This window comes from Filicampus tigris, chromosome 4 (genome assembly GCF_054856515.1).
Source record: "Filicampus tigris isolate MCC_2025a chromosome 4, RoL_Ftig_1.0, whole genome shotgun sequence".
In the NCBI taxonomy this organism is placed as follows: domain Eukaryota; kingdom Metazoa; phylum Chordata; class Actinopteri; order Syngnathiformes; family Syngnathidae; genus Filicampus; species Filicampus tigris.
Genome location: NC_141220.1, coordinates 5805267 through 5821071, shown reverse-complemented (window position 1 = coordinate 5821071; position 15805 = coordinate 5805267). Strand labels below are relative to the sequence as shown.

Below are 15805 nucleotides of genomic sequence, written 5' to 3'. Positions count from 1 at the left end.
GTGTTAGCCTCGCCTGAGGCAATAATGTCTGATGTACAGAATATGTGCACGTCACACCACCTGTAGATGAGATGGGCCTGTCACATTGTGTACCTACTGCGGCTTACATTGCTCAAGGCTGTGTGTGCGTGTGCGTGTGCGTGTAGGGGTGTGCGTGTAAGTGTGTGTTTTGTGGGAATGTTTTGTACACGGTTCACATGACTGGTGTCTCTGAGGCAAAAGAATACAAACAAATACAAAAGGTCTATTTTTGACTTTACATAGTAGTTTTCTCTATAATTTATGTACTGCCTGTACTGTGTATACCGGTACTGGGGCAGAGATAGGATGGACAGACAGAGAGGTAGATACTGTAGGTATATAGTTATTTTTGCTCAACTATGTCACTCTAATTTGTGTAAGTATACTGGCAAAAAAGATCCACTGTTGAAGAACTAAAACAAAAAAACAAGTATTAATAAGAACTCATAAAATTAATGAGCCTCATTGGCATTATAATTCAACCAACATTTGCTTTTCTGTACTATTAAAAATATGTCAGGGGTGAAATTCTATAATTCCATTTTTTTGTTTTCATTTTGCATATTTTTAAATAATTATGGTCTTTATTTCTTTACCATCTCTAGCTTGGGGCTTTTAATTGTTTGCTTTTAGCTTTTCAAGAGTTCTGTGTGTTATTTTCTTCCCAAATTATGCCATAAAAACAATAGTGCTTAAACGAGCACTTAAAAGGCTCTAACTGTAGAACAACGCGCCCAAAAAAATGTGTTAATGCAGTTCACTGTATCAATTTGGATTGCATAAAGAAACTGAATATGAATAACATTTTAGAATTATTAGCCCATCTAACTATTCAAATATTTTAAATGTGAAATGTTCATCATTTATTGAATGTGTTTCCATGATTATGTGCCCTGTTAGTGTACTGTACATGCTGAGACTCTAAAACCCTCTCCTCCCCTGCCTTCCGCAACCCTCTCTGTTACCATGGATACTACAGGCGGTTGCCAAGCGAGGATGGTTCAATGTCGAGTAACAGCTCCGGGAAGCTGAACGCCAGCAAGAGCTCCTCGGCCCGAAAGACAGCCACTGGTGGCAGCTGCAAGAATGGCAAGGAGGATCTGCACAAAAGGAGCGCCAATGGTGAGAGGGACGGTCAAAGGAGAACGATGGGGTAAAAGAAACACAGTAAAAAGATGTGGAAGACTGATAAGTGAATGAAGGAGAAAGACTGAAAAGGGATTAAGCAAAAAGAGACAGATGGTGAGGAAGTCTACCTTCAGTAGTTTTGCCGACGACAGGAGGTTGCTCATTAAAGTATATATGCTCATTAAAGTGTATAGTAATCACTGGGTACGCTGACCCATCTCATGCCACACATTTGTTACACTTAATTCAATGACATCTTGCCCAAAGGATAATTCCTATGAACTAATGAAGTGAATATGACCAAAAGACAATTTTGCATATAGTCATTGCTGAAAGTTGTGTTAGGAAGGGCATCCATCTTATAACTTTGCCAAACAGTTATGGAAAGCATTGAGCCTAGACCTGAAAGGGGGCCTTTGATATTAAATGACATTACATGTATATTGAACAAAATAACATATCGTCACCCTCTTAATTAATATTATTATTATTCATATTTTTATTTCAGCCGTAAAATTGAATGATCTATTTAACTAAGGATGCAGCCAATTTTACCAGAGGTGGCCATCTTCCTGAGGAGATGTTTAAAGAGGGAGTGAACCCATATTATTAACCAATATTATTTTTTTAAGAATATGTTCTATGTTCCATTATTCTGATAAATATTGTGTTTGTAGAATAAGATTAATCCATCCGTTTTTAGCCATCTCGGAGGCGGCCATTTTGTCACTTCTGTCGATCAAAAACTACTCAGGGATTAGGTAACGACCAATCACGGCTGACCTGTTTTCTAAAGCTGAGCCGTGATTGGTCGTTACATGAGCCCTAAGCAGTTGTGATGTCACCTTCAGTCGACAGAAATGACAAAATGGTCATGAGCTGGCTAAAAAGGGGTGGAATTTGCTGCTTCACTCATATTCCACAAATGCAACATTAATCAGAATGCCATGTTACAAATAGTGGGCCTGCTGGGAACATATTCTTGAAAAAAATGTGTTTGGGTTGATTTCCTATTTAAGGCAAAAAAACAACAACATGTCAAAATATTACTTAGGCTGATATATTGAGAGGCTGACAATATATGATATATTAAATGAAAAATAACAAATGAAAAACCAGCGTATATAATAAACCAAAAACATATGAAACAAATAACACATATAATAAAGAAAAACAACACTAATCCATATAATAAAGAAAATCCACCTCTACTTCATGGATTTAATTTATTACAGGTATTTATGGACCTGTTTATCCACACCGAGACCAGACACAGGAGTCCGTCAGTGAAAGGCAGCATGGACAGGCCAGGCGTTTTTCTGTCAGTGACTTACTGAGAGTTCCGTCTGTACTTGAACCCGGCTGGTGATGATTACACTGACGAATGAAAATCAATTTCCGTCAGTACGTGATTTTTTTATGTTTTTTAAGTTTCCGTCAGTTCTGTCAGTCGTCAGCAAACAGGCGGCTCGCAGTCCTGACAGATCAGTACAGAATGTCCACTACTGAAGAAAAGTGCGTTGCCTGAAACTTAAACCCAGTGGTACTGTGTACTAATTTATTCATGTACAGTATGTGTTTTTTTTGGCTAAGGTAAGTGACAAAAACAGGGGATCCATAACACAATGTCAACTCACAGCCAGCATGGCTGGCACGACTCGTCGCCTAGTACAGATGTTATCCATACATCCATTATCCGAACCGCTTATCCTCGCGAGGGTCGCTGGCGTGCTGGAGCCTATTCCAGCTGACTTTGGGCAGTAGGCGGGCTACCGGCGTCATCTGGTGGCGCCTTTTTATTGGCTTCCGCTAGAGGACATCACTTCTAGGCGACACACAATAAAAGAACCACAACTCCCAGATGGCTGCCTAACCTTCCTTCTTCATGACAACGGCTGTGCAATAATACCGAAATAAATACATTTAAAATCAACCCCTAAAGCTCATGTATAAAATCAATTCATAAAGATGAAAACGAAAGACATTGTAATTATAGTTAGGTTTTTTTTTCGTAGTTTCAGTTATTTATTTATTTATCTATTTATTTATTTATTTATTTAAACTCTGGTTTTCATTTTATTTCATTAACGAAAATGTTTTTTCAATTGTAGTTTTTATTATTTGTTCGTTTTCTTGAACTATAATAACCTTGGACTGGCGGCACAGTGATCGACTGGTTAGCACGTCCGCCTCACAGTTCACAGATCGTGGGTTCGATTTCAGCCCTGGCCTTCCTGTGTGGAGTTTGATTGTTTCTGCGTGGGTTTTCTCCGGGTACTCCGGTTTCCTACCACATTCCAAAAAGCATGCATGGTAGGTTAATTGATCACTCTAAGTTGCCCTTAGGTGTGATTGTGAATGCGAATGTTTGTTTGTCTCTGTGTTCCCTGCGACTGGCTGGCAACCAGTTCAGGGTGTCCCCCGCCCACTGCCCGAAGACAGCTGGGATAGGCTCCAGCACGCCCGCGACCCTTATGAGGATAAGCGGTATAGATAATTCATGGATGGATGTTAACTACACGGCACTGCACTTCACCTTGACTGTACTGTACTCCTTCAACAGATTACCAGGAAGCTCCTTTGCCATCAATACAAACTTTGATTCTATTTCAAGAACATTGCTTTGATTGACTTCACCTCTGTTCGGGCCTTTCTTAGATCTTCATCTCTTATGGCTCAGCAGTCAGCACTTTTGGTGTTCACACTGATTTGTGTGATTTATAGTGTTTATACAAGCAAATGCGTGAATATAGAGGAGAGTAGAGGATGAGTAATTGTCCCATTTTCTCACTGTTGTTCAGAGAGCCTTGGATGGTCAGAAGTGGCGATAAAGTGTGTGGGGGAAATAGGGTGAAGGATATTAGTGAACAAAATGCATTGCTGCCAGAGATGAAGGGATAAATAAAGTCACAATAAAAATTTAACACAGCACAGATAAAGTAGATACGACTAGAATACCGTTGAGTGCAAACTTCCATCCATCCATCCATTATCGATACCGCTTATCCTCACAAGGGTCGCGTGCTGGAGCCTATCCCAGCTGTCTTCGGGCAGTGGGCGGGGGACACCCTGAATTGGTTGCCAGCCAATCGCAGGGCACACAAAGACAAACATCCGCACTCACAATCACACCTAGGGGCAATTTAGACAGTCCAATCCACTTACCATGCATGTTTTTGGAATGTGGGAGGAAACCGGAGTACCCGGAGAAAACCCACGCAGGCACGGGGAGAACATGCAAACTCCTCACAGGGAGGCCGGAGCCGGGATCGAACCCACGACCTCTGAATTGTGAGGTGGATGTGTTAACCAGTCGCCCACCGTGCCGCCCCAGTGCTAAATTTTGTGCATCAATGTTGGTGCCTGACCTCCTTGGGAAACACATATAGGTAAAAACACCAACATTTCACTAAGCAGGATACTTTCAAGGTACTGTTTTTTTTTTTTTTTTACATTTTCAGGACTCTTTAATACTAACATATTACATTTGATTAAGAGATTTAATGTTTGTGTTTTATATTAGAAACTAAATGCTGGGTGGGCATGGACATGTACAGCAATGTTCACCATTCTAATGTATGGCAATATTAAACATTAAATGGTATTTGTATTTAATATTTGTTAACAAGTAGGCTAGGAATGACTCGCCATATCCAGTCTCTATAGATAAATGAAATATCCTGAGCAGCAGTTGGTGTGTAATTCCCCCTTTTTTTAGAATAACGTAAACATGAACTTGCTGCTACATTGAAACATGTAAAAAAAAGGGACACTGCTGAGAGCCAAAACATATGTCAGATTGACAGCATGAGACAGGCAGATAGAAAAAGGATTTTAATTGGAGGTTGAGGTTGACACATTTAGCCAGCTACTTGTGTCCTTGAAGTGGAAGGCAACCAAAACATATTTTTTTCAAGAATATGTTTCCAGTAGGCCCACTAGTTGAAAAACGGCATTCTTATTCATATTGTATTTGTGGAACATGAGTTACGCAACAAGATCCACACGTTTTTAGCCATCTCTGGGGCCGGCCATTTTGCCACTTGTGGACTGAAAATAACATCACACACCCTTAGGGCTCAGATTACGACCAATCATAGCTTAGCTTCAGAAAACAGGTGAGCCGTGATTGGTCGTTATCTGAGCCCTGGGGGTCTGCGATATCATTTTCAGTCAACAGTCAAGTGACAAAATGACCGCCCCCTGAGATGGCTAAAAATGGGTGGATTTTTCTGCTTAACTCATATTTCATATTAATCATACTGCCTTGTTTCAACTAGTAAGCCTGCATAGAAAATATTGTTGAAAAAAAAAATGTTTCGGTTTACTTCCGCTTTAAGGATGATACAATACTAAACTTCAAATGACTAATGTTACTACACTGCAGTGTTTGAATGTGTTTGGTTTGAAAAGTAGAGTCCACTAGTAATACACAATATCTTCAAGTTATTGTGAATGTTTTCCAGTCTGATTCACAATTTCTGCTGCTCATGTTGCTACCTTTCCTAACCTCAGCCGCCACTGAAGTAAGGTGCAGGAGGAGCCACAAATAATGCAGGGTTGCGCTGCAGCCCGGATGAGTTGTGTTTGTGTAGGTTTGAGGTTGAGTTGATGGCAGACTGTTTTAGTCCTACAATGAAGCTGTCTGCCCGATGATGTCAAGCAATGACTCATCGGAGCTCGAGTATACCACAATGCTGTCCATCTGCCGCCTGCAATAACATGCACATATATTGCACAGTTAATGCTTAGGAGCCCATAACTTGAAAGGTTTTACAACATACAAACTATGGTCCAATATACTTTAAATTGTGGTCGACGATGGTGCAGAGAAGACTAACCACGGTTAGACACTACATCACATCTATCCATCCATTTCAGACAGCATATCCAGTTCAGGGTTGCGAAACAGCTGCGAAATATCTCAGCAGACTGTAGATGCAAGGGAGACCCTACTCTCGATTGGTTGCCACTCAATCAATCTCAGTGCACATAGAGACAGACAGCTTTTCACACTCACATTGGCGAGTGCACTCACTGAGTGGGAATCAATTCCACTGTCCCTGCACAAATAGTACTATTGGTAATGATGTGCAGTAATCTATAAAAAAAAATAAATAAAGAATGGTACGATGACATGCCAACACAAATAGCGCGTAGTGTAAATAATGTAAAATGTTGGACTCTTAAAGTCCTAGGCTTTAGGGCCCAGGTGTCAAACTCATTTTTTGTCAGCGACCACATGGTAGTTATGATGTCCCTCGGAGGGCCGTTATGACTGTGAACCCATATAAATGTATGATCGCCTTGTATGATCACATATACACAACAAATAGATGGATAGCTTGTTTTGAAATTAGAAGCCGGTAAGTAATTGTTTGTTCAATTATTTTTCAATTTATTTTAAAGTTGAAGATTGGTAACAAATAACACTTTGCAGTATGTCATATCTCAATGTTGTTAAAAGTGAAAACAATTTGCAATAGCGTGCAGTTGACGCACATGATTTGTCTTCGAGGGCTACATAAAATGAGGTTGCGGGCCAGATCTGGCCCAAAGGCCTTGACTTTGACACCTGTGCCTTAGGGCTTTCACTGCAACAGTTTGTTGGGATATTTAAATGAAAATGGTCAAAAGAACTAAGGCTATGTACTGAATACCATTTACAAATGGTGTTTAGGTTAAAAACTTTAGCGTTTTCATACTGTTAATATTAATTCAGTATATGAAAAGTATTCATGTTTCAACATTGCACATTTGGCGAATTACACATTTTGACATGTTATATATTATAACCAAAGCCACATTGCTATATTTAATATCTCTACAGTATTGTCAAAATTGGTTTATCCAGGGCCGGCTCGCCCATTAGGCCATCTAGGCAGATGCTAAGGGTGGCAGAGATTCCAGGGGGCGCCAAAACAGGTATGGGGTTGTGTGGGGGGTGCCACATTGAATATTAATTACATTAGTCTCTCTTAACTCTTAAAATGGAAGAGAGAGTCGGCCAATGGATTCAAACGCAAAGCAATGTGCATTTACTGTAATGTGAAAAAAAATAATTCCCAAAAAGTCCAGACGACGACTCACCCTCCCAACTACTTCCCTCTGCCACCTTCTTCTAGATGATTTCTCTCTTTGACTGACTTGATGGTGATGGCCAATTAGTAAATCAATCATTTTTTTATTTTTATCTAGCAGGGCAATGGGGTCTGAAAATAGGTTAAAATGACTCAATAAGTTGTCCACTTTATATTGGCCTAATGTACTCTTTTATTATTTGTTGATAGCATTTACACCTGAAAGGATGTTTTTCCGGTTCTCCTGATTTTAGATTTTAGAATGTCGGTGCTAAGTTTCGATTCCTAGCGCGAAGAGCTACGGCGCGCAACCCTGGGCTCCTTCAGAAGCTGCGTCGCATTACTCGAGCTGGCGTGTTCCTCTCGGTCAGCCCCTCCGCTCACTTCGTAACGGCCGGCAAGCGTGGGGCGCGGCCCTTCCCACGGATCTCCACAGCACCGGCGGCCGCCGGGACAGTCGCCCTTCGCAGGCTCGGTGATCCTGCCCAGTCCAGCTCGGCTGGCTCATTCGGCCGACGCCTAGCCACAGAACTGATGCAGCTCATGACCCAAAGCCAGAATCGGCTAAGTATGGCTAATGCCAACATTGAGCCAACAAGTTCAACACACAAATGCACATATCCAGCTAATATTTAGCATATATCTTACGTAGCTGCAGCATATACATAAATACTCCACATACAGATACATCATATGGTTACATAGACTGCTTGGATTAGATAGACTTTCCTCGCTTGCCCTTAAATGCAGCGTTGTGTTTGTCATGTATATTTTCTTTCTAAAGAAAGACAATGTTAGCCAATAAATTGGTGTTCAGTAGAATGCTTTCAGTAACAGCTGCATTAGTGTATTGTCTTGAACTCGTCAAAAATAAAGCTCTTGTGAAAAATAATACTAGATAATAATACCAAAAAATGCATTAAATAAATGTACTGGTTAAAAACAGCCCTTTGAATAATCCATGGTAAAGTTCACAAATAGTAAAAAGTTCATGAAATTGAAGAACAGAGAAGTCCATGAGATTTGTCCAAAAATAACTTTTTTTTGTTAAGAATCGGAATGGAGAATCGTTAGGAACCGAAATCGAATCAAAGAACCGGAACCGGAATCGTCCAAATTCAAACAATGCCCAACCCTAGTCATAAGTATTCAGTGCCTGACGCATGAGTAGAAGCACCCTTTTGAGCTAGTACAGCCATGAGTCTTCTTGGGAATGATGTAACAAGTTTTTCACACCTGGTTTTGGGGATCCTCTGCCATTCTTCCTTGAAGATCCAGTTCTGTCAGGTTGGATGGTGAATGGTGGTGGACAGCAATTTTGAGATCTCCCCAAAGATGCTCAATCGAATTTAGGTCAGGGCTCTGGCTGGGCCAGTCAAGAACGGTCACAGAGTTGTTCTGAAGCCACTCCTTTCTTATTTTAGCTGTGTGCTTCACGTCATTGCCCTGTTGAAAGGTGAACCTTCTGCCCAGTCTCAGGCCCTGAAAAAAAACCGATGAGGAACATTTGTTACTATCATCTCAAACAACAAATAATGAAAAACAACAAAATATCTTTGTTTATTTCTTACTATTAATAACTCTGAGTTTGGCCAAGGTATGAGTCATTTGGCGCTTTCTACCGTATAAATGTGTGCAAGTAGAATTCAGGCATATTCATTTTTATGCTATGCTATAACTATTATTAAACACAGACAAATTGATGTGTAAAAAACATGACTGCATTTTCTATCTCTGTGATTGTAACATCAGCGTTGCCTCAAGGGACAGCTTACCTTCATCCTTCATCCTCCACAGACCCATACGATGATCATACGGGCTCTCTACGGCTCATCACCATCAAACCCATGACAGCTCAGCCAACTTACTCCTACCCCTCATCCTCCTCCCACAGCCAAGACTCCGTGATCCCGAATGGCGAGGTGAGTCTACACATACGCACGCACACACACAAACATACACACTAATTTACAACAACCCTGACTTCAACCCCATTGAACATCTTTGGGATGGGCGAACAAAGATCACTCTAATCCAGGCCCTCTGTGATTTTCCAAAGACACAATTAATATATTGGTGAATATTGTTACACACACATGCTCATTAAACCTTTGGACATGGTTACATGACAAGTGAGTCCGCTGTCCTGACAAAACTGTAATGCCACGATGTGTTGCAGCACATAAACATTTGGGTCCAATGTGGCACATATTTAAAGCCTTCACTTTATATTTCTTGCAATCTCTCATAGCATCATGTCAAGTTATTTCATCGTGCCCTCTCCTGTACTGTAGCATCTTCACATCTCATCGCCAGGATGCCTTGCACCCCTGACAAATTGAATTGTAATTGCAGCAAACGGTCGGCCTGTCACGTTTCTCCCACCCAGTCTGTCATCGTTCACTCTTCAGCCTCACATTCGCCATCACTACTAGACTGTTCTTCAGCAAGACAGCAATTCACACTGATGACTCCTTATCGCTCATTGTATTAGCAAAAATGTCATGCTTGGGGCACGTTTTGTTTGATAAATTACAGATTTCAGCCCCTAATAGTTCTGGTTTATTGAGAGTCAAACATGTCCCCTGCAGGCCAATCATGGCGGGTTGAAGCAGAAGTCGGACATCGAACACTATAGGAACAAACTGCGTCAAAAAGCCCGTAGGAAGGGTTACGGAGAGTTCTCCCTTTCGGAGGGTGGCAGCCACGGTTATGGTCACAGTCGGCATAGTCGGCATGACAACGGAGGGAAGGAACCAATGACTGCAGAGGAGAAGAGGGCCTCCTTTGCTGGATGTCATAAGAGGTAAGGACGAGGTATTGTGAAGAAATATTCATAATGTGAAATTGCAAGTTTTTTCTATAAAAATCTCTTAGCTTTGAAATGTAGATTTGCTTTAGTATTTTACAAGTGTCCTGAAAAAGGTTATAGAATCATTTTTGGAATCAACAAATCTGAAGTTTGAATGTCATCATCAAAACGGACTAGTACTATACTGTACTTAATTCTTTGTGTGTAACTACCATACACCTTTAGCTTTTTCTATGAATTGTCTGCAGGTGTACTTGTTGGTTTTATACAGTAGATCTGCAAGAGGATGTAACAGTAAGAGTTGCATCTTTGCATATTGGCTATCCTGGTTTTAAAGCCTTATTTTTAGCTGTATTATTTATGAGACCAATACTCGGGTCCAATATGGATTTAATTTTTGGGCTGATGCCGTTTTCGATATGAAAAAAATACAGATTACAGAATAATTGGCCCGATTAGTTAAAAATATATGTGTATAATGCATAAAATTACTTCTTTTTTGGTCCCATATGCCAATACAGCATTTTTCCTTCAAATTACATGAAATTATTGGCAATTTTTTTGTATATGTTATTGTATATGTATTTGTTTACAAAATACATATTTGGTATAGAAAACACAATAAAATGATTTAAAAAATACAAATACAATGAAACACATACATACAAGTGTTTGTAAAACCTCTTTTCAAGGAATGCAATTGAACTGAATATAGCAGAGCGTCAAGTAACATAGAGAAACCGACACAAGCTTGTCATCTTGTTGTAAAGGCATGGTTTTATTAACTTTTATCCAACTGTGGTGTCTCAGTCTGAACACTTGCTGGCACCACCTAAAAGTATTACTTTACTTTTTAGTACAGAAGAAAGAAGAAATCTGGCATAATATTGAATGGATTCAATGGATCAGTGAATGCATTTCATGGTGTAATGCATTGAATTATTGAAGTTCTAAGGATGTTAATCCTTGTCCAATGTGCATTAGTGTTACCTTTAGTTCGTCGATTGGGTGCCTTGTTCAGATGTCACAATTATGGTTGATTTATGTTGCTCATGTTGCACTCTGTTGTTTTTGTTTGTTTGGTCTTGGTCACATGACCAACAACTATATTACACACTAGCTAAAAACATTAGCATTACCGGTATCTCTGTACAATGTTGGAAAAGGTTAGTGTACATATGAAGAGAAAAACAAGTGGCTAATATCGACCAAGTTGCCAATGTTAGAAGGGCTATAACCAGCATCCTATGAATTTATGAAATATATTCTTATTAGTAGGCCTACTTCCTATAGTATTGTTCATTGTAAGTTTAAGGTTTCTTTTTTTAGATTGTGGTCTTCTTATTCCAGTGAAGAGGAACTCACTTAGTTTTTAAAATTTTTTTTAGTTAAGTATATTTTTTCGTCTTGCTAAAACAGACTTCGTGTTGCACGTAATTTCATTGTATATGCCACATACAAGCACAACAGGCCTCTCTACTCTATTTCATTCTAAAGCTTTTTTGTCTTTGCAAATCACCTAACTTTTTCTTCGCACCTTCACGCATCTGTCAGGTACTCCCACCCAAGGGAACCCACCTATTGGAGTAGGCAATCCCTGAGCAGCCCCAGCCCCGTGGAGACAGAAATGGACCTTTTGGTACTTCGAGAGAGAGCCAGAAGAGGCATCCGCAACAATGGCTACGATGTGAGTGTGCAGAGAGCGCATGAGTCTTTCTATGAAGCCAGGTCAATGCTCTTTATGGCAATAAGATTATTTAAGATCATGTTTTTTAATTGCCCAGTTGTATAACAATGTCAGTGACTCATTTGAATTTCACCTAAATACCTTGCTATTTTCAAATCTTTCATTCTGTTACAAACTACATTTATTGACACTGACGTCTAACCTTTAAACCCCAGACACTGAGTGAGTCACATTCATGTGATATGATGATGAAAACCCTGGAGGTGGCCGCAAAGCAAATCACTGCTACTAAATGCCCTAAATGATAATCTTCTCACAGCATAGTATTCATGACTTTAATCCTTACTCTCCTTCTTTTAAACTAAATCTGACTCTGCGATTCTCTGAGCACATATCCAGATTACCAAATTAACTTAAACCTGAAGAAATTGAACCAAATGAACAAACAAAGAAAACGTGAGGTGAGAAAGCAAAGAAATGAATTAAAGATAACGTGGCAGAAGCTGGAGAAAGGAGGATAGAGGAACGTAAAAAAACTGGGGGTTGCAGGAGTGACTGAAAATTTTTATTCTGCTGCCTCTTGGCTGTAGCAACAGAGCTACTTGCTGAATGTCAATGACTGCATATGATTACAGGCCATCCGTGGATTCAGATGGCTGACTGATAGGAGTTCATACATTTGGATATGGCAAACTATTTGAGGAAGTACTGTACAAGGAGAACAGAGTGCATTTAGGCGAGTGTGTGTGTGTGTGTTTGCTTGTGCGGGTGTGGAGAAGAAAAATGGATGATGAAGTTGCATAGTTGTAGTTGTATATAGGATGTGTTTATGGCCTGCATTAAAGAAAAACAAATTACATAGGCCTTTACTCCAACTATCATGTAAAGTGGAATATTGTCATTCTTTTTTAACTTGAAACCCATTGTATTGGATTTCTTTACCCCAAATATGTACACTTTGACATATTTGTCATGATCACTATAACAGAACCAAAGATACATGCCTCTCATGTACAGTCGGTGACCATTTTTTTTTATGTGTGTACTTTAGATACAGTAGAAAAAGTGATTTAAGTATTACATTTATTTCTATGATCCTAAGGTACATCCATTCCAAAGGGGACCTTTGCATTAAGAATTGAGGTCAAAATTCGCTAATCCTCTCTACTAAACTATATCTAACCGTTTTACTGTATACCGTCTTATACCGGGTGGGCATCTCTCCTAATAATTGGATATGTATCTTGATACATGGAATGTGATATGATTCAAGGACTGGGCAGGGGGACTTCTTGACTCGGACTCAGCACTGTTGGAGTACCACTCCATTCTTTCTACTCCTAATTTATGGGAACTGTCTCTGATAAACGGGATGACGTTGAACCATGTCATTTTGCAGGATTATAGTTTCAGGCTTTCCGGCGGCATAACATTTACGGCAGAAGAAGAATCACTGTTACAAATAAATTATCAACCATGCACAGATTTCAAAAGTCAATTTTCTAGAATTGAATTTCCAGAGTTGGGATTATAAGCATGAATACTTTTAATACTAATTGTTGTTCTTGGAGGGACATGGCTGCATTGTAAAGATGCCCATTTATACAAATGTGTTTAAATAGGAGGTTGGTTATAGTAAGTTATCTAGTTTCAATTAATTGTCATAATATCCCAACTATGAGTCCAAATACGAAAAAAAAAGTACAACTTTGCATAACAGTCTGTTGACTTGCACTGAAAAAAATGGTGGTTGAATTGACTCAATTTTATTTTATAAAGTCAATCAATCAATCACATTTTTTTTATATAGCACTTTTCATACATAAAAATGCAACTCAAAGTGCTGTAAAACATCCAAAACACAACACAAAGTGTAGAGGCCCCCGGCCACCCGGACCCAAGGAGCCCCTGCGATGAAGGCCCCTGCGGGAAGGGCAAACCACTTGACAAAATAAAATTGACTAAATGTTGCACAGCATTTTTTTCAGTGTGTCACATCTCTCACATTGAGTGTCTCCTTGTATATCAGTATCATTAACAACAATTAAAATCTTTTATAACATGACAAGGTGACAAAAGGGTCAGTAATATATATATATATATATTCCATTCCAACAATTTATAGAAAAATATGGCATATTTTGAAGGTATTTCGAATTACAATTATTTTTTAGGCTGTGATTAACTCGATTAAGATTTTTAATTGTTTGATTGTTTGACAGCCCTAATATATGTATATATAATACCTATAAATTTATCATATAAAACATGTTATTCCTACAAACTAGCCACTCTTTAGCCACGTTGAAAATGATTAAAACTGTTTTGTGACCTTACACACATATCCTCGCTCTCCTGGTTGATGCGGTTTGATTTACACTAGAAAAACTAATCAAAGTTCGGTAATTGAATAGACTGGTGCTTTTTAGAGGCTGACATAATTAACAGAACATTTATCAACTGTGTCTTCATTGTCATGAATACTGATCACTCCACCCTCATTACACTTTGCAGGGTGAACCAGAGCCATTTGAGGAAACCAATGTTGACCATCTCATGAGCTCTCTTGGCTACGGAGGTGGATCTACCGGCACAGGAAATGGTAGCCTGGGGGTGAAAGCTCACCGCGGCTCTGACTCCTCCACACTTAGCTCTCAGCCATCCATTGACGACGTCCGCACACAGATGCATATGTTGCTTGGCAACGCCTTCAGCCTGGCGCCCCCGGACCACGACCCACCTTCCCCTCCTACTAAGTAAATGTGCTTTACATAATGTTTTTTTTTTTTTTTTTTTCATAATGATGGAGATCATGTAGCACGTCTGCAAGTTTTTCAATATCTTGCCAGTGAGAAAAACTATGAATGTGCCTTCAGGCTGGATTTGAACTTTTTGGTGTAAATATATGCAGAAAGCAAAGTATTTGAATTTTAAGCTTAACATTCGGTATGCTGAAGTGCAAGTAGAAACCCAGGGGATTACTGATAGTATCTTTCCCTCTTTTACGAGTAGGCGCCACCATCACCACCACCACATCCACAGCGCCTACAACCCGTCTCACACCAGCCACTACAGTGATGGAGTGACGAGTGCCCCTGGGACCATGAACCACCCCTGTGGAAGCAGGCAGAGAAGCCTGGGCTATGAGGATGTGCACCAGTGTAGCCTGCCAAAACCGGTGAGAACATACCATTTTCCTTACAGTCCATTATATTATACATGCATTATATTATAATATCATGTATATTCTACATTATATTCTACATTATATAGTCCATTTTCAATACTGCTTACCCAGTTCAGTGCGGTAGGGATCTGGAGCCTATCCCTGCCGGCTCTGGGGATAAGGCAGATTACATCCCAGACCGGTCACCAATCAGTCAATCAGAGAGCACATAGGGAGACAGTCAACTATTTGCACTTTTCCTGAGCGGGGAACTGAACTCACACTTCTTGCATGGAAGTCGGGCAACTGAACTACTTCATCGTCAGTGGACTATTGTAATCTACTTTAGCGGTCCCACTGTAAGTCAAGGTCATTTTGAATTTCAAAGTTAATGCTTTTTAGCTATTATGTTGAATTACAGACAGTATATAATCAAAAACTAATCAGTAGATCAGGTCATGTGGCAGGATATTTGTATCCAAATGTGGATGTTGTCATGAGGGAAAGTCATTTAATGCTACCATTAAATGCATTGCCAACAGCTGATTAAAAAAAAAAAGGGGGAGGGGGGGCTTTACTGAGATTAAAGCAACCAGAGGATCACTATCAACAAGTACATTTGCACCACATACCATGCTTTAGTATCTATTGGGTTTGTGTATTGTATCCAAATGTTCAGATCATACATGAAAAAGTCATATGTTGCAAAAAACAGATTTTACAGTACATAATGATTACATTTAAAAAGTCATGAAAGTAACAATATTTTTGCATTTGCAGGGTTTCCGGTTCACACAGCTCCCTGATATGGGCATCGGGTCCCCCCCACCGCTGGTCCCCTCAAGACCAGGACCTCCGCCTGGACCTTCACTTAGACGGTATTACTTATCATCAGAGCTGGGCATTTTACT

The 15805-nt window shown here is 39.8% G+C and overlaps 1 protein-coding gene across 7 annotated transcripts in view; it reads left to right on the top strand.

Annotated features, from left to right (window-relative positions):
• The window catches only part of kiaa1549la (KIAA1549-like a), a 108295-nt gene that overhangs the window by 84334 nt on the left and 8156 nt on the right, over positions 1-15805 (top strand). For 4 of the 7 annotated variants that reach the window (XM_086028345.1, XM_086028346.1, XM_086028344.1 and 1 more), the window contains 7 exons: positions 1001-1143; positions 8982-9151; positions 9821-10035; positions 11596-11728; positions 14243-14484; positions 14738-14906; positions 15675-15772. In XM_086028345.1, coding sequence (XP_085884471.1) covers positions 1001-1143; positions 8982-9151; positions 9821-10035; positions 11596-11728; positions 14243-14484; positions 14738-14906; positions 15675-15772 — 1170 coding nt within the window. The remainder of the gene's footprint in view (positions 1-1000; positions 1144-8981; positions 9152-9820; positions 10036-11595; positions 11729-14242; positions 14485-14737; positions 14907-15674; positions 15773-15805) is intronic. The other 3 variants (XM_086028348.1, XM_086028347.1, XM_086028343.1) reach the window with 3 other exon arrangements.